The following is a 22,385-nucleotide window of genomic DNA, read 5'->3' as shown; positions in this document are numbered from 1 at the left end:
TTTATAAAGATGTATGCAGAGCTCTAGGCTAGATTGGAAAGTTAAAAAACACTAGCCATGATGATGTTACCTACTTTGGGTAATGAGATATCTGCAAAAAATAACAACAACCACCAATCCTTCTCTTCATCTCTGCACTTCCTAATCCCCCTAGCACTGATTATGTTAACTAGTTGGGTAATGAAATGTCTGCAAAAAACAAACAAAAAAAACAACCAAGCTCAGAGCACCAAGGACCCCTCATTTCAACCCTGAGCTACAAATATTCATCCTTATTACTTAAAACACACAACAAATTTATCCCAGAATGACAAATGTGATGTTGCCAAATACTTGCATAGTCCCCAAACTTTATACAGGTATCAAATTGCATGATGCATAAAAGTAGAGTTTAACAATTTAATCTTAATGTTGGAATTGTTTAACCAATATATAACAGAAAAAATTAAGCAAAAATAAAAATAGAAGGAGGATGATCTCTATGAATCTAACAGGCTAGGTCATTGCTTGTGACAATGTATACTAGAGCAATTTTTTTTTTTATTTTGAAGATGAATTTACAGGTTTATTAAGCGTATTTTGAAAGAAGCAGCCGGGATGCTGGAACAATCACAAAAGGGCAATGAAACTCTCTTTGCTTCATCCAGCAGGGCTGATCTAGGGAAAGAGTGACGCTCAATGCCAGTTATGAAAATTACACCCTGTAAACTACTGTCAAATGCACTTAAATGATCTAACGAATACAAAAAGAAATCTTTATAGATAATCTGTGGCTCTCTTACCATTTCAAATCTGTGAACTAACTGGGTGGGATTTACCTCTGTGCACTGCAAAGGTTCATTGGATCGCAATACGCCAGCGGTGAGTCATGGTTTTGGAAACAGAAGCGTTTCAACTACAGAATAAACCTTTTTGTCTTTCGTGGCTTATTTCTTGAGTTGGGCTGCTACTGTATATCTTTTAATTTGCCATATGGAAGGAAAAGCATTTTTCTTCCTTGACTGGCATGAGGGAGGGAAGTAGATGGGAGCTTCTACAGTGTACATGAACATAACCTGAAAATGAAAGGAGTTACCAGATTAAAATGTCATTAAAATGTCAAAAGATGATACATTACAACTGCACATATATGGAAAAAATCAGAGTTGTGAATATCACAGTAAATTTTTCTTCTTTACTTAATAATTGATCATAACAGCTCTGACATGCCAGCAAAAATGAAGATACTAATCCATTCAGAATGACAGGTTTTGGTCTATTCCTCTGTTTTTAGCAACTTGTGATTATGTTCGCTCTTAACAGCATTGTTTCCTTGAGTAGTAAGTTCTTTTATGCTGAAATAAAACAGTATCATCTGTCTGGGAAAAATGCAGGTGTTCCTTGATTTATGACCACAATTGAGCCCAAAATTTCTGTTGCTAAGTGAGGCTGTTAAGTGCCTCATTTTATGACCTTTCTTGCCACAGTTAAATAAATCACAGCAGTTGTTAAGTTACTGATACGGTTAAGTGAATCTGGCTCCCCCATTGGCTTTGCTTTTGAGATGGTCGCAAAAGTTGATTACATGACCCAGGATACTGCAACCGTCATAAATATGGACCAGTTGCCAAGCATCTGAATTTTGATTACGTGACCATGGAGATGCTGCAATGGATTTAAGTGTGAAAACTGGTCACAAGTCACTTTTTTTCGGGTGTAATTTTGAACAGTCACTAAATGAACTGTTATTAAATCGCCAACTACCTGTAACAGGAAAGTATCACAGCACGTATGAGTTGGTGGGGACCGTACGGATCTGGACCATGCCTTGGTTAGTTTGGGAATCCACTAATTCTTCCTGGTCAGATTATCTAGCTGTCAGGCCTGGAAGCCACCTTTTGCATTGGATCTTCAGGCCTGCCACATTCACTGCTGTGGGGAACTGGGAGTGGAGATTGTATGGAGCAGGGGTGATACGTAGTCATAATAACATTCCTTTCTCAGAGAGTCAAGGACATCTTACCCTGCACCTGGAGGGCTGTGACTGGGAGGCATCTCCAGTTGGGACGGTGCTTTGATTGGCTCATGTGATGGACATGTGGGTGTTGAGGGACTTTGGACTTTCTTTTGGGTGGGGAACCCTGACACTAGCCCCTGTTTGGGACCCTCCTGCCAGAGTTGTGGGGGTGGGTGTCTGTCCCTTACCCTCTTAAGTGGATTGTCCCACTGCTCAACAGTTCTGACCACTAAGAGGTTTCTTTCAGAAGCTGCCTGGATCATTCTGCTTCTAATAGGAAGGCTCTACAGATAGTCCTCGTTTTACAACCATTTGTTTAGGAACCAAAGTTACAACAGCACTAAAAACTGACCTACATCACACTTGATGATCATTGCAGCATTTCCAAGGCCAATAAAGTAAGATCACCTTTATTTTTTCTGGGAACACACTGGCACACATTAAAAAATGAAATTCTGAAAAATGAAATTCTGAAAAAAATCAGTGATTTTTTTTCAAGTGATCAGAATTTAAGCACTTGGCAACCAGCATGTAGTTACGATGGTTGCAGCCTCCCAGGGTCAGATGATCACCAATTGCGACCTTCCCAGCCAGCTTCTGACCAGCAAAGTCAATGGATGAAGCTCGATGCACTTAATGGCCACATGATTCGTTTAACAACAGCAGTGATTTGCTTAACAGCCATGGCAAAAAACGTTGTAAAATCAGGTGCAACTCTCTTACAATTGACTTGCTTAGCAATGGAAATTGCCAGTAGTGGTTTTAAGCTGAGGACTACCTATCTTATTTTTCAGATGCACCCCCCCAAAAAAACCTCTTTTTAACACCTTTATTCTTCCCAACCCCATCCTTACATACTTGAATTACCTGGATTCCTGCTGAGTCTATTTCCGATACGCATCTTTTTGCTGTTCAGTGAATTTCACAGACTTCTTAAAGCTTTTCGTTTTTCCTTATTATGGGGATCATTTATGCCTAATCTATTTTCCCACGTTCTCCCATCCCTCTTCGACTTCTCACTTAGGATTTCATATTTCAATAGGCTGTATGCTTTTTGCCCAGGCTGACTGAAGCTCGCCTCTCTGAAGTCTGTGACTTATTCCACTCAGCTTTTCTCCCTCGAGTCTGAATATCAACACGACCTGCCCACTTCTCCCAGGGCACCTGATACCATAAGGCTACTGATCAGCTCCTCTCTTCGGTCCAATTTAAGTCCAGGGTAGCGGATTCCAGTGTCTCCTTCCCCTTCTGAAAAACACCATTGTCAGCAAGTGAGACATCTGTAGGGCCACTCAAACTCCACTGAGGGGAGTTTATTTTCCAGCTAAAGTCAAGGTATTTCATGTCTCCCATTACCACTGTAGCCTGTTTCCTTGAGAACTTGTGAAATGATTTATAAACTGTTTGGCCACATCTCTGCCTGGAGAAGCATTCCTTAATATAAACCATAATTGTATAACCATAATCCATAGTACCGGTACTATTATTTTTGCTTCCAATTTCTTTTGGGGCAGGAAACTCTGCTGCTAAGCAATGTGGTCGCTATACAAAACATCACATGACTACAACAGATTGACATCACTTCTCATTTGAGTCATTATTCTTGATTGGCAAGCAAGACGTGTGACCTTGACTTGCAATTTTACTGTCAGCTTCTCCATTGATTGTTCTTATCAGCAGCCAGTTGTGAAGCAAGCAAATGTCAATCATTGCAGGGTCACTGCGAGAGTCATAAATGCAAGGACCAGTGGCACACTTATTTTTTCAGTGCCATCAAGAGTTTTAGATGCTTGCTAAACGGGGCAGCTGTTAAGTAAGACCTTATGTGTTGGAGATAAGAGATGAGATTATCACTGTTTATTGGTCTCCTCACTGCCACATACAGATAGTTCTTGACTTACGACCACAATTGAGCTCAAAATTTTCATGCTAAGCAAGGCAGTTAAGTGAATTTTGCCCCGTTTTATGACCTTTCTTGCCGGCTGCTAAGTGACTCACTGCAGTTGTTAAGTTAGTAAGTGAATCTGGCTTTTCCATTGACAATGCTGGTCAAAAAGTTGCAAAAGGTGATTACATACCTCTGAGACAAAAGTACATGCGAATTGTCAAGTATCCGAATTTTTTTTTCTTTTTAACTTTAAAGATACCAAATCAGTTATATAGTCCAGTCCAAATTAAACAATACTTTTGCTCCTGCTCAATACTTATTCCAGTTGCCCCAGCTTCTTGACAGCTGCAATGGCTGCCACCTCTGCTGCCGAATCGGAGATTCCTCTGACCTTCGAGGAACTTGCCTGTTCCTCTTGGTCTTCCGAGGTGTCTCTCCTTCCCCGTCCCTACAGGATTGGTCCGAAGACCCCTCGGCAGCGGTTTGTCAGTCCGGATTTTCATGGAGATCATCAGAGCCCACTAATTCCCCGACTGTCTCGCCGCGACGCTTCCCAAGTATCTGAATTTTGATGATGTGAACATGGGGATGCTGCAACAGTTGTGTGAAAAATAGCTATGTCACTTTTTTCAGTGCTGTTGTTACTTTGAACGGTCACCAAACAAATGTTTGTAAGCACTACCTATATTAAGAATTTTAACTATTTTTCTTTGTCTTGCATAGCCTTATTATGATGGTATGAAGCCATGTTCCTAGTGTCCAAGACTTTTCATGGTCCATATTTCTTTTTCCCCTCATTCCTTTTCAGTTTAGCCCTCCTGATAAGATTCCCAAAGCTCTTGCCAAACATGTTCTCCTTCACCATATGAGCTGTAGTTCATTTCTGGCTAAAGTCTCTTATACTATTGATGAAAGGGTTGGTCTAAGAATCTCAGATTTTATACAAATTTCTTAATTATCTATTCACTTTCAGGATCTTGCTTTCCTGCAAAAAACCCCTCATACTTTCATGCCCAGCCTCTTCACTTCCTACTCGACTTTATAGTTAAACCAGTGTTTCTCAACCTTGGCAACTTTAAAACATGTTGGCTGGGGAATTCTCAGACTGATGTTCACAAGTAATTGTCCTCTTCTAGCTATAATGCATGTCCACAAATGGGAGTGAATTGCAATTAGTAGTTTTGATGTGGCTCAGTAGTCTTTCCACTTCATCTGGAAGCACTCATCAGAAAGACAGCTCACATCCTACAAGATATAGTTGCTCCTACCCTTCTCAATATCTCACTAGCACTCTTCCTTTCTTCTCATTGAACTTTTTGATTCCTTTGTAGTTGAGAATCATTTACACATTTATACTTACTATTCTGTATGTATCAGGATGCTAAGATTACACCATATGAAACTCACATTATGCTCACAGTATGTTTACCACTTTGAGTTATGTATATAAAGAAAAACAGAATAAGAATTTTGTTATATAATTATATTTTTTGTATTAATTGGTTTTAATATTTTTGGTTTGGGTTATTTTGTTGTGTTGTTTTAGATTAAACCAGAGACTATTGACACATATAAAATATAAGATTTTTTTTTTGTTCTTAGTTTGTATTTGTATTTTTTAAATTTTTAAAGATTAAAATCTGTTTTGTAACAAAAACGATACTAAATTTTAAAATTGTACTGTTTTGTGTTTTTAATTATGTATGCCATTCAGATTCTCATGTGGTGAGATGGGCAGCTATATAAATTTCCCAAATAAATAAGCAATTCAAATTTATATAGCCACCCTCCGCTGTGATATATGACTCTGGGCAGCTTAGAAACAATGAAAAAGAAAATATAAACAATAAAGAATAAGACAACCGTTTAAAAACATGGGAAAATGCATATAAAAACATATTTTAAAAAGCTTCATAAAATAAATAAAACTCACAACTATTGTGCATTATTTATTTCATAGGATTTCTCTTTTGACAAAGGAAGAACAAGACCAAAAGTAGAGAACAAAATAACAGAATTGGAGGAGACCTTGGAGGTCTTCTAGTCCATCCTCCTGCTCAATCTTTTCTTAAAAACCTCTAGTGATGGAGCACCCACAACTTCTGAATGCAAGCCATTTTACTGATTAATTATTCTGTTAGGAAATTTGTCCTTATTTTTAGCTTGGTTCTCTCCTGGATTAGTTTGCATCATTTCTTCTGTCCCTCTCTTCTTTGTGCTGGACTAAGAAGAGTGCAGAGACCCGGGTTCAAGTCCCCACTCTGCCATGAATTATCCCTGGGGGATTCAAGGTCAACCTACTGATGGGGTGGTGGGGAAAGTGCTGCACTAGGTTGGATGCAGTACAATTTGGAGTGCGGCCTTACCTTGCAGTATAAAGTGGTACTTAACACTTCACATATTCTTAAAACTATCCTGTTATTGATGCAGCCTGCATTTGTATTTTTTTCTTGCCTAAGTGTAAACCCTTATTTTTCTCCCATTGAATTGCCTTTTGTTGGATAGCCGCGGTGTTTAAGTCTGTTACGATCCTTCTGAATCTTCAGCCCATTTTCTGGAGTGCTGGCTATTCCCACAAACTTGGTGACATCTGCGAATTTGACGATTTCCCCTTCTATCCTCTATTGCAGGCTACTTCTGCTGACTGCCGGCTGCCTGCAGTTTGGCAGTTCGAGTCTCACAAGGCTCAAGGTTGACTCAGTCTTCCATCCTCCTGATGCCGGTAAAATTGAGGACCCAGATTGCTGGGGGCAATAGGCTGGCTCTGTAAAGCGGTATATAAGTCTGAGTGCTATTGCTATCTTCCTTCCTTTCTTCCCAATGGTTACAGTATTGCAGGCTAACTCAGTCCAGAGTCAGCAGTTCGAGTCTCACCAGGCTCAAGGTTGACTCATCCTTCCGTCCTCCCGAGGTCCGTAAAATGAGGACACAGATTGTTGGGGGGCAAGATGTTAACATTTGTAAACTGCTCAGAGAGTTCTGTAAAGCACCTGTAAAGCAGTATATATGTCTTATTGCTACTGGAAGGGTACTGGGCCCAAGAGAGAACCTTGGGCCACAACTCCATTGAGTGCAGTTTGTCAACCAAGTTGAGTTGCTAAGAACTGACTAGGTGGCTCAGTGGCTAAGACGCTGAGCTTGTTGATCAGAAAGGTCGGCAGTTCGGTGGTTCGAATCCCTAGTACAGGCCTCCTGCGTGAGCAGGGGCTGGACTAGATGACCTCCAAGGCAGTGGTGAAATCCAATTTTTTTTACTACCAGTTCTGAGGGCGTGCCTTGGTGGGCGTGGTAGGGGAAGGATACTGCAAAATCTCCATTCCCTCCCCACTCCTGGGGCCAGCCAGAGGTGGTATTTGCCGGTTCTCCAAACTACTCAAAATTTCTGCTACCGGTTCTCCAGAACCTGCTGGATTTCACCCCTGCTCCAAGGTCCGGTCCAACTCTTGTTACTGTGCGAAGACACTGATGTGATGGTATTTTTTCCCAAGTGACATTTGGGGGGCCTCCGTGTGAAGGGGATGCCTGAGAATGGGGAGAGCCAGGCTCCAGTCCCCCCCTCCCATGGAAAGCCATAGGGACTCCCTGGTGAGCTCTGGGACACTGGGGAAGGCATTGAACTGGCACCAGGGAAACCGGGGCCTCCTTCAGAGAAGTTCCTTCAGTGACTTCACAGCTGGGGACTCATGTTTGCCCAGCCCACCTCGCAGGATTGTTGTTATAGCACCATGGAGCCTGACTAGGTGGCTCAGTGGCTAAGACACTGAGCTTGTCGATCAGAAAGTTCGGCGGTTCGAATCCCTAGTACAGGTCTCCTGTGTGAGCAGGGGGTTGGATTAGATGACCTCCAAGGTCCCTTCCAACTCTGTCACTGTTTAGTTAAGCTCTTGAAGGAAAGGCGGGGCGGAAAAAGGCGGCGAGCCTGCGGGGCTAAAGCGACGAGAGATCCGGCCTCGAGCTCCGCCCGGCCTACCTCACAGGAGTGTCGTGGTGGCGGCGGGCGGAAGCAGGAAGACGGGGAGCATCTCGCGGCTCCGAAATAATAAAGGAGCCTTCACAGCTCGCGCGGCCTGCCCGGAGCGCGACGCCCACTGAGAGGCCGACCGCGATACAACAACGTCTAATTTTTACCTCAGACGTTGGCGGGAAAAGGCACCGGAAGTGGCGACGCCTTTTTCGCGCGGTCCCGCCCCGTCTCGCGCGTCCTTTCTGTTAAGCCCAACCCCCTTCCTCGGCGACGGCCAATCAGAGAGACAGGAAGGAGGGCTGCCCGGCAACGGGAGGCGGGACGACGACGACGACGGGGCCCTGCTTCCTCGCGGAGATGTTGCGGACGGAGAAGGTGTTGCTGCTGCGGAGCCTTCAAGGCCGCTCAGTGCGGGTCGTGCGCGAGCACTACCTGCGTCCCGACGTGCCCTGCGGCAGCGCCCTCTGCCAGGCGGGCTGTCCCCGCGGTGCGTTGAGAGCGGGGGCGGAGCTTCGTGGGGGCGGGGCCGCGGCTCAGGTGGGGGTAGAGTCGTGTGAACGCCGTTCGCGGCCTTCCCTTGTGTGGGCGGGGCTTACGAATGCGAGGGAGGGGCCAAGGAGGGGCGGAGCCAGGAGTGGGGTTGGCCTATGACTATGTCATCTCAAAATATTAGCGTCACGTGGAGAGAACGTGTGAACGTGTGAACACGTGTTGGGTAGGAAAGATGCGTGTAGTGGGAGGAAATCGCTGCTGGTGCCGAGAGCTCTTTATTTCAGACCCGCTGAAAGACTTCAGAGTCCAATGGAGGGAGGGAATCTGAAGGGAACGTTGAAAGTTTAAAGCTTGTATGTTAAATCAAAGAAGACGACAGATTAAAGTTTTCATTTAAAGGGAGAAAAGAAAAAAGGGGTTTTTTTTTCTTTCTTATTTTTTTTTTAAAGTTTAGAACTTTGAAAGAAAAAGACCTTTTTTTCATAGGTCAAAGAATTTGAAAGAAATACCATGAATTTTGTAAATAAAAATGGTAACAGTCCACAAAGACTTACTAGGTGCAAATAAGAAATAGGCATTATTTCCATAGCAATGGAATGGTTAAAATTGATTATTTTATTCAAAGAGGTAAATTTGTTTTCATTTGGATGTCACTTCTAGATTTTGTGCTTGCGAAGGGGGGGGGGAAATGAAATGGCTTCATTACTTCTCATTGAATGTGAAAGGGATCCAGGGAGAGGAAAATCAAAATGTATAAATGCATTAAAAATATAGGCTGCTAAAGTAACTTTCTTAGTAGAGAGTGAGTTGCATTTCAGCCCTTTTCTTTCCAAGCAACACATGATTAGGCCCAATCAAGCAAATGGGAAGAATTTATTCCACGTTTTCATGGTAGCTTTCAAGAAGGAGAAGGCTTCATGCCCAGCAGAAAGTAGAGAAAGGATCAGATTTAAAATGTTTTTTGCACAGTTAAGAGGGCAGGAAGGGCCTTGCAAGCTATGTAGGTTGAATCCAGGAAAAGTAGAATAGAATAGAGTAGAATTCTTTATTGGCCAATTGTTATTGGACACACAAGGAATTTGTCTTGCTGCGTACGCTCTCAATGTACATAAAAGAAAAGGTACATTCGTCAAGAATCATAAGGTACAACACTTAATGATAGTCATAGGGAAACAGTCAATATAAATCTTAAGGATACCAGCAACAAGGTTACAGGCATACAGTCATAAGTGGGAGGAGGAGGAGATATATGTATACATGATATACATATGTTTTCTTTTCTTTTCGTAGGCCTTTATGTGTATTTCTCTTGAGCCAGGTTCTTCCTACGTAAACCAAGATTTTTATGCAGCCCTAGTTCAATGAAATCCCAATCCACTAGTTTCTAGGCTTTTTTTCTTCAGGCAGCAGCAAGCACCCTGCTGCCCATTGGGAGACCAGTGCATACATACATACATACATACATACATATGTATGTATGTATATATATGATATACATATATATATATATACATATACATAATATCAAGTATACATGAATCAGGCATAAATTAGCTTTAAACTACAGGGAGTCCTCAACTTGCGACCACAACCGAGTCCCAAATTTCTGTGGCTAAAGGAGACATTTGCTAAGTGAATTTTCTCCCATTATATGACCTTTCTTGCCCCATTGTTAAGTGAATCACTGCAGTTGATTAGCTAGTAACCTAGTTTTTAAGTGAATCTGGCTTCCCCGTTGAGTTTGCTTGTCAGAAGATCACAAAAAGGGATCACAAGACCCCAGGACACTGCAACTGACTTAAATATGAGTCAGTTGCCAGGAGTCTGAATTTTGATCACATGACCATGGGGGTGCTGCAAGGGTCATAAGTGTGAAAAATGGTCAAGTCACTTTTTCCAGTGCCACTGTAACTTTGAATGGTTTTTAAATGAACTGTTTTAAGGACTACAAGTACCAGGTGTTTTACCTGTAACAGGCATGCGCTAAGAAGGCCTATAAAAATCCTCCTTTGAGAGCGTTGCCTCCTTAGCTGGCAGTAATGAATTCTCCTTGTGAAGCTGGTCCTTCTCTGGAGGTGGGGGAGCCCCTTAAATCTCCAGGTGATAAATTTGAATTCCAAGATTGATTGGAACAACCATACCAGAAAGATTCTCACCCATATACGACCTCACTTCAGTTTTGTGAAAATTAAAAGCTGTTAGAAAATGTTAACAATTACATGGAATATCCAAGTTTCCCCCTGTTTTTCCCCACCACAATTGAATGTAAAATTAAATAAATTTCTTTGCCTTTGTCCTTAAAAATAAATGAGTTAGTAACTAGCTGGTAGTTGGCATTTACTAATAAAATAGATACTTGTTATTAATAAAATTATTTCCAGGTAGGCTATGCAGTCCCTTTCTGATAGAAAAGGTCAGGGGAGAATGACATAAGAATGTCTCCCTAGGACTAAATGTGATATGTCAAAGGCAGTTTTTTCCTTCATCTCTGCTTAAGGATGAAAAAGGATATCCTAAAAGAATATCATTCTACCATTTTCATGGGGTATTTAATTCAATTTCTCAGTTTGCATACCCTGTTGCAACTCTTGCTCTAAACTTGAATGCTGTGAGCAGTATGTCTGCTTTTGATTTTTCATTAGAGCATGGGGAAGCTCTTTATTGATACAGGTATTCCCAAAAAATGAAGTTTAGTTTGAAGGTTAGCACCTTGTCTCTGACTCTTTAAAGCAGCTGCATCATTTAGTAGGATTGACTCCCACAGCCCAGGATAAATGCAGTTGCTTTAAATGCCACGTGCTGCCCTTGTGGGTTTCAGTGCAAAATTTAGGATTGAATCCAAAAGGCTGCTCAGCCCCAGAAGAATTTTAAACCTCAGTTGTGCTTGTAGCCAAACCCTCCCATTTTGTGGGCGATGGCCTTGAGGCGCCCATCGACAGCAGAATAAATTTTCTCCCCTCCCCCAAAAGGATGATTGTTAAGTGGAAATACTGGCTTCAATATTATTGTCTAGGTCAGTGATGGCTAACTGGACCGAGTTTCCTAAAGTGCAAGCAAGCTCATGCCTGAACCCCCAAAATGTAATGTTCGTGGGGTCCCCATTCATGCACCCCACTCCCACGCATGTGCGTGCGCCCCTGCACATGTGCACGCCCCGCATGAGCCCCGCACCCACGAATGTCCCCCCTGCAAGCACCCAGCCCCCCACGCGTGCGTGGCAGAGACTCAAAGACCAGTTGGCCAGTGGGAGGCGCGCACGCATGCACAGCAGAGCTGAATTGGGGTGATGGCTTGTGTGCCGTCAGAGGGCGCTGCGTGCCACCTCTGGCACCCGTGCCATAGATTCGCCATCATGGGTCTAGGTGTAACTCCATGACTTCAATGCCAGTAATCATTGCCCTACTATTACTTTCCATTTTTCATTAATTTTTTTTAAAAAACCAGAAGTCATTGCTAATCATGTTCTCCCCTGCTCCATTCCCAGGAACTGGTCTCCCTTTCTAAGTTTTTGTAAGTTAAAAACTGCATAATTTCCCCCTACTGTACACTTTAAACCTTACCTACTCTCCCTTCTTCAGCTGTTTTCCCCTATCCCAGGGGTCGGCAACCTTAAAACACTCAAAGAGCCACAAAGGTCCTAACTGGAAGCCCCCATTCAATTCTGGAGCCGTCCGGAAGTCTGGTTCCCCCCCACTATAGAGTCTCCTCCTAGCGCAGCATCCTTTTTCCTCTACCTGTCCTAACCAAAAGCCCTATCACTTGTGGAGTCGACCGATGACAGGGAGCCGCAGCAGAGGGATGAAAGAGCCACATGCGGCTCCAGAGCCGCAGGTTGCTGACCCCTGCCCTATCACGTTTTAAATTGTAAATTAAAACGGGATAAATTAAATTTATCCTGTTTTAAATTGTAAATCCCTCAGGATTCCCCTACCTGTCTTTCGTCATACCTGACAACATATTTATACATATTGTTAAATTTTGGTTTTATTGCTTCAGATGGGAAATTGCTGTCCGATGATGTCACTCACTATGTTGTGCCTGACTGGAAGGTGCTTCAGGATTACCTGGAGATTCTGGAATTCCCTGAGCTGAAGGGGCTGGTTTTCATGCAGACAGCATGTCAAGCAATGCAGCAACAAAGAGGACGCAGGTATCTGGTCTTCTCCAGGAGGGTTAATTTACAGGCCAATGTAGTCCTAGGTTCAGTGGTGGGTTGCTCCCGGTTCGCACCTGTTCACAAGAACCGGTAGTAAAAATTTGTAGTAGTTCGGAGAACCGGTAATAACATTGGCTGGCCACGCCCCCAAACCGGTCCCCGGCCCGGTCGCTGCTCCCTTACTCCGCCCACTTCATCAGAGGCTTTTTTTTTTTTTTTTACTTTTAAAAGCATTTTTTCTACAACCTCTTCAGCCGAAAAAATGCTTTTAAAAGTAAAAAAAACGCCTCTGATGATCGCGTGGCTCAGCTGGGATCGTCAGAGGCTTTTAAAAGCATTTTTCTACAACCTCTTCAGCCGAAGAGGTTGTAGGAAAAAAAATGCCTTTAAAAACTTCTGGCGATCCCAGCTGAGTTGCCTGATTGTCAGAGGCTTTTAAAAGCATTTTTTTCCTGCAACCTCTTAAGGTTGTAGAAAAAATGCTTTAAAAGTTTTTTTTTTAAGTTGGCCACGCCCACCCAGTCACATTCCCCCCACCAAGCCACGCCCACAAAATAAGCCATGCCCACAGAACCGGCAGTAAAAAAATTTAGAACCCACCCCTTTCTAGGTTGCATTAATGGGCAGTTTCAAGTTCATGTAATATGATAGTACTCTTTATTTATGTTATTTATTGATTTATCAAACTTCTTAATTGCCCATCTCCCTCACAAAGGGACTGTTTGCTGCACCAGTGATGCCACATTTGGAATACAGAGAGTCCTCAACTTACGACCACAACCGAGCCCAACATTTAAGTTGTTAAGTGAGACATTTGTTCAGTGAGTTTTGCCCCATTTTACGACCTTTCTTGCCATGTTTGTTAAGGGTTGAAGTTAGCAACACAGTCGTTGAGTGAATCTGGCTTCCCCATTGACTTTGCTTGTCGGAGGGTTGCAAGAGGTGATCATGTGACCCCAGGACACGGCAACCGTCATAAATGTGAGTCAGGTGCCAAGTGTCTGAATTTTGATCATGTGGCCATGGGAGGCTGCAACGGTCATAAGTGTGAAAAATAGTCATAAGTCACTTTTTTCAGTGCCGTTGTAACTTTGAATGAACTATTGTAAGTGCCGTTGTAATGAACTATTAAATGAACTATTGTAAGTCGAGGACTACCTTTTCCTGTGTCCAATTCTGGTCACCATTATACACAAAAAGATGTTGAGACCCTAGAAAGAGTGCAGAGAAGAGCAACCAAGGATGATTAGGGGACTGGAGGCTCAAACATACGATGAACGATTGCAAGTACTCAGCATGGCTAGTCTAGTGAAGAGAAGGACCAGGGGAGACATGATAGCAGTCTTCCAATATTTGAGGGGCTGCCACAGAGAGGAGGGAGTCAAGCTGTTTTCCAAAGCACCTGAAGGCCAGACAAGGAATGATGGATGGAAGCTGATCAAGGAGAGATTCAACCTAGAGATGAGGAGGAATTTTCTGACAGTGAGAACAATCAACCAATGGAACAGAAGTTGCCTTCAGAAGTTGTGGGAGCTTCATCCCTGGAAGCTTTCAAGAAGAGACTGGACTGCCATCGGTCAAAAATGGTGTAGGGTCTCCTGAGGGTTGGACTAGATCAGGGGTCCCCAACCTTTCGGATCTCAGGAACCACTAAATTCATAATTTTAAATCCCATGGACCACTAATATGATTTGCGTAATGATCAGCTGGATGGGCGTGGCTAGGTGGTCATGTGACTGGGTGGGCGTGGTCAACTCGATGTCACTCACGTCAAGGGGTGCCTCGCTGGCCTCTACTCACCCCTCCTCTCCCAGCCACTCCTCGCCTTCCCATCCAGGCTCCTTAGGATCCCAACGGGAAGCAGTTGCTGGAGCTAAGCAGCCACCATGAGAAAGAGTTGGCAAAACAGCTCAGTTCAAATTGGATCTCACCAAGAAGGAGGCCCAGCAGAAACATCTCACTGAGGACTACGAGCATAGGCTTTCCAAGCAGAGAGGAGACCTGCGGGAGTACAAGGCTAGGTACTGGCTCCTGGAGGCTCAGCGGGCTGAGATGGTCAGCCAGTTCCAGGCCTGATGCAGTCCCACTGGAACAAGGCCCTCCGGCTCTTTACCACCATTGTTTCCAGTTGCTTTTCCACCAAGATCCAAGCAGGGTGAAGGTGTTGGAATAGTGGCTAGAGAAATCCAGGTTCAGCATTGCCATCAGCCACAGAAATTCAGTGCTGTTCCTCAGCCCAACCAAGGGCTGACCAGGTGGTTGTTGGGGGGGGGGAAAGGGGGGGAGCAGAAGGGGGTTGCTTTGAGCTCCTGAAGGAAAGGCAGGATGTAAATCCAACGTCTTCTGTCACTTCAGTTTTCACCTACAATTGATGGTTGTTTGTGTTTCCACACCTAGACCCCTAAGCTAAAGTACTTGCGTTCATTTGCGATCTGTGATACAGGTGATGATGAAGAAAAACATGCATGCATCAATCAGTCCATCCATCCATAATATACTGCTAATAAAATGAAAAAAAAATATGAAGATTTGCAGGCCCTTCTGTATTTAATCTGCCTTGCAAATTAATAGACATGCTTAAAATCTCATATTCCTTCAGACTTCAGTTTGCAGACTTATTTCAGATTTACAGTGGCATTGGAAAAGCCAAGATATACAGAATCAAACTCTAAAAAGTATACTGTAGTCTCTTTTTTTAAAAAAAAATCAATTGCAAAGGTTAATAATATGCTTTGGCGATTATATGAATACATCCGTGCTCTAAATACCCTTGAGACCTGAAAGGTTAATCAGGGATTTTTTTTTCTAGCCGACATTAATTATAGCATCATTATCTATGAATATATTTCAGAGGTAATGGAGGATTCTAATTGAAAGTCATAATACAGAAAGTTAATAAAAATGTTTAAAATCTTTCTGCCCCTGGTATGTTTGTTCGGTTTTTTTTTTTTACTGTCAGACCCTCCCTGGATTGTGAAAATGATTCCATGTTATGCCTGTAAAATACGTCTTAATTTTTTTCATTCTTGACACACAATCTGCCATTTGCCTCCCCGCGCGACCTTCCTGCAGTCTGACAGATGGGGGTCAAATATTCCTCACTGACTTGGAAAACCCGAGTGCAATGGCATATTTCAGCGGCATAAATGAATTATTTTTGACTGACACTTTATTCACATAAATTCTTACGCATAGTTTGAATATTTAAGATTTGGAATACAATACTCTCTTATTTAGAAATTATGTCTTAACGTTGCATTTTTATGAGCTTTCAGTGGTGTTGCAAAAATAAGTAGATGAAGATGGATGAACTAGGCCAGTGATGGCAAACCTTTTTGGCACTGTGCCCAAACCGGAACTTGTGTGCATGTGTGTGTGTCCTTGTGTGGACCCGACCAATCGGGTTACTTGGAACCCTGAAAACATGTATGTACACGCACCGGAGCACAGGAAACCCGAAGACCAGCTGGCCGGTGCATGCATGCCTGTTTTTTGGCCATTTTTCAGGCTGTTTTTCACACCCAAGAAACAGCTCAAAAACAGCCAGAAAAAGGCCCGGGAAAGGCCCCCAAAACAGCCTGAAATGGCCTGTTTTTTAGCTGTTTTGGGGGGCATTTTCAGGCTGTTTTCCCACGAAGAGCAGCTGGTGATGGCGTGCGTGCCCACAGAGAGGGCTCTGGCGTGCCACCTCTGGCACGCGTGCCATAGGTTGCCATCATGGAACTAGGCTTTTACCAATAGCAATAGCACTTAGATCTATATACTGCTTCATAGTGCTTTTATAGCCCTCTCTAAGCAGTTTACAGAGTAGTCAGCCTCTTGCCCCCAACAATCTGGGTCTTCATTTTACCCATCTTGGAAGGAGGGAAGGCTGAGTCAACCTGGAGCCTGGTGAGATTTGATCTGCTGAACTGCAGCTAGCAGTCAGCTTAAGTAGCCTACAGTGCTGCACTCTAACCACTGCACCACCTCGGCTCTAATCTTTAATAGGATCTAATCTCTTTTAATCTTGGGTGGGTCTGCTAGTGAATTGGGGGACCCTTAAGAATCCTCAGATTTCAGCTTCTCTTCCCCAATGAAGGTGGGGTGGGGGGGCGAGGAAGCCACTGTCCTTACTTTGGCTGTGGGACTCTGAAGAAAAATGAGCTTAGGTAAGGCAGGGGCGATGGGACCCAGTAATTATAGAATTAGCAGGAAACATCGGTTGCAGGAGGGTTTGTTGAGTGCCACGTGCTTTGGGTGCTTCATAGCTTTGGGTGTGTTTGTTGAGTCAAAGTGCTGGAATGTAATTTAAATTATGCTTCTCGCACATTTCCATTCTGTTACATATACATATGGAATTACACATAGAATCATAAGGCTGCAAGGGACCTCAGGGGTCTTCTAGTCCAGCCCCCTGGCCAAGGCAGGAGAACTTGTTTCATACAGGATGTCAGGTTTTCAGGCCATCTTCAAATAAATTGCGTCTCAAACAAAGTCTTTTGAAACAAACTTCCATTTTATTTAGCACGGCAACTTTTACACTGACTCCATGCAGCCAGCACTGAGGTGCTGACCCAAAATCCCTCCTCTTCCTTCCCCCACTCCTCTGCATTCATTGGCCATCTTCCCAATCATTCACCCCTAATCTACTGCTCCAACTCAAAGAATTTCCCCCCTCCCATCCATCTCCTAGGGAACATTATCTCCACCTAAAATAAGTAGGTGAAAGGCAATCGTCCCGTTGCAGACACTTGCGTTCTCCTTTTCATGTCAGCACTAGGATAAATGCATCTTGACGTGCTGACATAGGACAAATGGGTGTCTATAATCTTTTCTTGAAGACCTTCAGGGATGAAGCACTCACAACTCCAGGGAAGCAAGCTGTTCCATTGACTAACTGTTCTCACTATCAGGAAATTCCTCCTTCATTCTTTCTTTAACAAGGTAGCATTGGACAGGATGGTGGAGGCTGTCCTACCTGAGCAAGAGGTTGGACTAGAAAACCTTCAAGGTCCCACCCTATATTTATTTTCTTTTGAGAGCAGGCATCAGAATTTCATTTTTTAACGTGTGCCAGTGTGTTCATAGAAAAAAGTGAAATAAAGCTTATCTTTATCTTGTCTTGTCTTTATCTGTCTTTGCCTTTGTCTTATCCTATTATTCTATAATTGTTCTATAATTCAGAATTTTGAAGTTTCCAACTGGTACCCAACAGGTGAATATGTTTACATAGATTGGGGCAGCTCTCCCCAGACCAGACACCCTCCAAATACGCAGAGCAACCCCAGGATTCTCAAAAAGACCCTCTGCCTGGGGGAAATTTTGCAATCTGCATCTCGAAGGGAAGCCCCAGTAAAGGAAGGCTGGCCCAGAAACCTCTCTGGTGCTTTTGTTGGCAAGAAAAGCTGGCTGCTCCTTCATTTACTGAAGATTTGGTTGGATTTAAATTGATTTCATTTCATTTATGGTATATGACTGCCCGTTTACAACTACAGGTAGTCCTCGACCAAATTTCTGTTGCTAAGTGAGACATTTGTTAAGTGACTTTTGGCCCATGTTACGACCTTCCTTGCCACATTTGTTAAGTGAATCCCTGCAGTTGTTAAGTTAGTAACAGGTTGTTAAGTGAATCTGGCTTCCCCATTGACTTTACTTGTCAGAAAGTTGGATTGCATGACCCAGGGACACTGTGACAGTCATAAATACGAGTCAGTTGCCAAGCGGCTGAATTTTGATCCCATGACCACGGGGATGCTGCAACAGTCCTAAATGTGAAAAACAGTCATAAGTCACTTTTTTTCAGTGACATTGTAACTTCAAACGGACATTAATTGAACTGTTCTAAGTCGAGGACTACCTGTACATGACTCTGAGCGGCTCATTGCATTAGCGGACTCGGTCAGACACTTTTCAAAATGTGCCCAGCTGCAGCCTCGGCTGGCAGGAACAGCCCTTCCATTGACCTCACAGATTGGCAGGCAGAAGAAGCTGCTGGCATTCTCGTTGGCAGGCAAAGCAGGGCAGGGAAGGGATGCCCAGGCAGGGATGGGTGGGGTGGCCGGTGAAAACACCTGGCCAGCCACCTGCTCCTCACCAAAGTTGTTGATGCCCTCCGATAAATCACTGCCATAAGATGAAAGGCAAATATAAAACAGAGCACAGAAGAAAACACATTCAGGCCACCTTGTCACATTACATAATTCCTTTGATATAGCTGTTCAATAATTTCAAGATTCTACGTTGTTTCTTTAAAAAAAAAACACTCTGCCACTGCTGTTCTTAGCATAGTTTAACATAACATATTATCTGAAGGTCTGTGTATATATATAACCAGATCTCCTGGCAGCAAAAGGCTGCAAATGATTTGAGCAGGAAAGTCTAAATATGAGGCATGGCTGTTTCGGATCTTAAATAATAAAGTTGTTCTCTGTGAAACCGTCTCTTGTCTTCTGCTTCTTCTACAGGCACTACAATAAACTGCGGAATTTAGTGAGGGATGCCCGCCGCGATTGCATTATATTTTTTAATGAATTCCAGCTGCTTTCTTATTTGCCACGAGAGCGGGGAGAATCGCTGGAGAAATGGCAGACCAGGTACATGCTCCACATAACGCGGCCCTGAGCAGTGCAGCTTTGGCTCAGCTTTGGTGACACCTTCATCGGTCTTCAGGCTGCCCAGCCCTGGCCTGGCCTGACCTGGGGGTGGGGGTGATCATTGTCTTATACAGGGAGTCCTTGACTTACGGCCACAATTGAGCCCAGAATTTATGTGGCTAAGTGAGGCATTTGTGAAGTGAGTTTTGTCCCATATTTCCACTTTTCTTGCCAAAAGACTTGCAAGTGAATTCTTGCAATTCACTTTGCTAAGTGAATTATTGCAGGGGTTAAATTAGTAACACAGTTATTGAGTGAATCTGGCTTCCTTGTCGACTCTGCTTGTCCGAAGGTCACAAAAGAGGATCACGTGACCCCGGGACACTGCGACCGTCATAAATGCGAGTCAGTGGTCAAGCATCCAAATGTAAATTGACCACCCCAACGATGCCCTTGATGTGATGTCTCACTGCCTGGAGGCCGTGCGGGTCTGGATGGGGAGGAACAGGCTCAGACTCAACCCTTCCAAGACCGAGTGGCTGTGGCTGCCGGCATCCCGATACAGTCAGCAGGTGCCATCGCTGACTATTGGGGGTGAATCTTTGCCCCCCAGGGAGAGGGCTCGCAATCTGGGCGTCCTCCTGGACGCACGGCTGTCTTTAGAAGAGCATATGACGGCCGTGGCCAGGGGGGCCTTTTATCAGGTTCGCTTGATCTGCCAGTTGCAGCCCTTTCTGGACCGGGACGCCTTGCGCACGGTCACTCATGCCCTTGTCACCTCCCGGCTGGACTACTGTAATACTCTCTACATGGGGTTCCCCTTGAAGAGCACTCGGAGGCTCCAACTGGTCCAGAATGCGGCCGCGCGGGTGGTTATGGGTGCAACCCGTTGCGCCCACGTGACACCCCTCCTGCGCGAGCTGCACTAGCTCCTAGTGGTCTTCCGGGTGCGATTCAAGGTGCTGGTTACCACCTTTAAAGCGCTCCATGGCACAGGACCCGGGTACCTTTGAGACCGTCTTCTGCCACCGATAGCCTCCCACCGGCCAGTTCGCTCCCACAGAGAGGGTCTCCTCAGGGTGCCATCAGCCAAGTTATGTCGGCTGGCGACACCCAGGGGGAGGGCCTTCTCTGTGGGAGCCCCAACCCTGTGGAATGAACTGCCCCCGGAAATACGTAAGATCTCCGACCTCCGGGTGTTTCATTGTGCATTGAAGACCCTGTTGTTCCGCCAGGCAGGGCTATCAACATAATGATTTTAAATTGGGGTATTTTAAATTTTGGGGGTTTTAAACCGGCCAAATCTATTTAATTATTTTAATTTTTAATCATTGTTGTGTCTTGTGTTTTTAAATTGGCTGTACACCGCCCTGAGACCTTCGGGAGAAGGGCGGTATAGAAATAAAATTATTATTATTATTATTATTATTAAATCACGTGACCCTGGGGGTGCTGCCATGGTCATAAGTGTGAAAAACTGTCATAATTCACTTTTTTCAATGCCGTTGTAACTTTAAACGGTCGCTAAATGAACTGTCATAAGTCAAGGACTACCTCTATTCGAACAAAGCACAATTGAGAACGGCCTACCTGGATCTGACTGGGGTGACACAGTAATAAGATGTGCGTTTTCTTGCATTTAGGTGTTCTACTCTGTTTTTCACATACGGTCTTATTCACTGTCCCCTATTTTATATTCTGCTAAAATATATTCGGATGAGACCTAATCAATCAAGTATTTCAGTAAAGTAATGTGGAAGGAGCTCCCTTTAGTGTTGATCAGTGAACCCTTGAAGGACTGACTGCGTAGACTTAAATCAGTGTTTCTCAACCTTGGTAGCTTGAAGATGGGTGGACTTCAACTCCCAGAATCCCCCAGCCAGCAGCGCTGGCTGGGGGATTCTGGGAGTTGAAGTCCACCCATCTTCAAGCTACCAAGGTTGAGAAACACTGACTTAGATGCTTGTGGCATGTTTTCAAACGGCAGACGATTAAGTCGTACAAACGGCGGGATCAGAGCAAAAGGAGAAGATGTAACATGACATCCAAAGATAAATGTGATCGCTGATTCTCCTAGGAGTATTTACAACGCCTCCGTGTGGTACTATAATCACTTCTCGGGCCAGATGCCCATCGTCATGGTAACAGAGGACGAAGAGGCTGTACAACTGTTCGGAAGTGAAACGGAAGGCGTCTTTGTGATCTCATTCAAGGTAAATGCCTTTTGTGCTGTTCTTTTGTGTGTCGACTTACGACTTGGTCATTTAGTTACTTTGGGGCTACTGGATTCAGAGTTCTGATGGCTGCCTCCACCAACACCCCACCAAACTTGGGGTGCCCAGCATCGCAGCCATATTTAAGGCCGTTTGAAGCATCCCATGTTCACATGATCATGTTTTTATTCATTTAATTTATTTAGAAAATGTATATTACCACCTACTCGCACATGGCAACTCAAGGTGGCTTACAAGGATATAAAAATACAATATAAAAGAAAAATAATAAAAAAAATAATAAAATAATAACACACACACCCAACCTCCCCCCCACGCCGGCGACAACACACATTCATACACCAGTTTTGATTAAAACTGGCACTTCTGATTTTGGTTTTCACCTAACCATGGTGGCATTCACTAAACAATTGTTGCAAAAAAAAATGAAGTTGTAAAAAAGTTATGTGACCTACCAATTTATAAACATCACAGCCATGAGGGGCAGGCTCCCTTATGGTCATAAGTCGAGGACTACCTGTAATAGACTTTCAGGTTCTTTATTTTCTCATCCCCAAAGAGGCGTCTGGATCTATCCTTTTAGAATGGGAGGGAGGAATTCCCCCCCCCCCATAAAGTACCATTGGCCCAGTTTGGAGTCACTCCTGATATTGTGGGGATCCACAATCACATTGGAGGGCAAAGAGGCATTTGCTGCCTTTCAGAAATGAGTTTTGTGCTCTCCACCACCTTACCTTCCTATTGGCTGCAAGTCCCTTACTTTGTTTAAGGTACCATAAGGTAAAGGTAAAGGTTCCCCTCGCATATATGTGCTAGTCGTTCCCGACTCTAGGAGGCGGTGCTCATAATAACAACAACAACAACAAAACAACAACAACAACTTTATTGTCATTGTATGTGTATACATAGTATACTCATACAATGAAATTCACTTAACACCCAAAGACAGGTCCAACACACATAACAATCCCCAAACACACTCATCTCCGTTTCAAAGCCGAAGAGCCAACACTGTCCGAAGACGTCTCCGTGGTCATGTGGCCAGCATGACTCAATGCCAAAAGCACACGGAACACGGTT

General features: G+C 43.9%; 1 protein-coding gene across 1 annotated transcript in view; it reads left to right on the top strand.

The window, feature by feature from the left end:
• The first annotated feature begins 8,205 nt into the window (after positions 1-8,205).
• The window catches only part of DIS3L (DIS3 like exosome 3'-5' exoribonuclease), a 37,800-nt gene continuing 23,620 nt past the window's right edge, over positions 8,206-22,385 (top strand). The window contains exons 1-4 of the mRNA XM_070953933.1: positions 8,206-8,335; positions 12,337-12,490; positions 18,943-19,071; positions 21,149-21,284. Coding sequence (XP_070810034.1) covers positions 8,206-8,335; positions 12,337-12,490; positions 18,943-19,071; positions 21,149-21,284 — 549 coding nt within the window. The remainder of the gene's footprint in view (positions 8,336-12,336; positions 12,491-18,942; positions 19,072-21,148; positions 21,285-22,385) is intronic.

The sequence above is a fragment of the Pituophis catenifer genome, unplaced genomic scaffold, assembly GCF_029215685.1.
Source record: "Pituophis catenifer annectens isolate HBS135680 unplaced genomic scaffold, rPitCat1.0.hap2 SCAF_14, whole genome shotgun sequence".
Lineage (NCBI taxonomy): Eukaryota > Metazoa > Chordata > Lepidosauria > Squamata > Colubridae > Pituophis > Pituophis catenifer.
The sequence above is the reverse complement of the archived record's forward strand: the minus strand, read 5'-3'. Positions and strand labels throughout refer to the sequence as shown.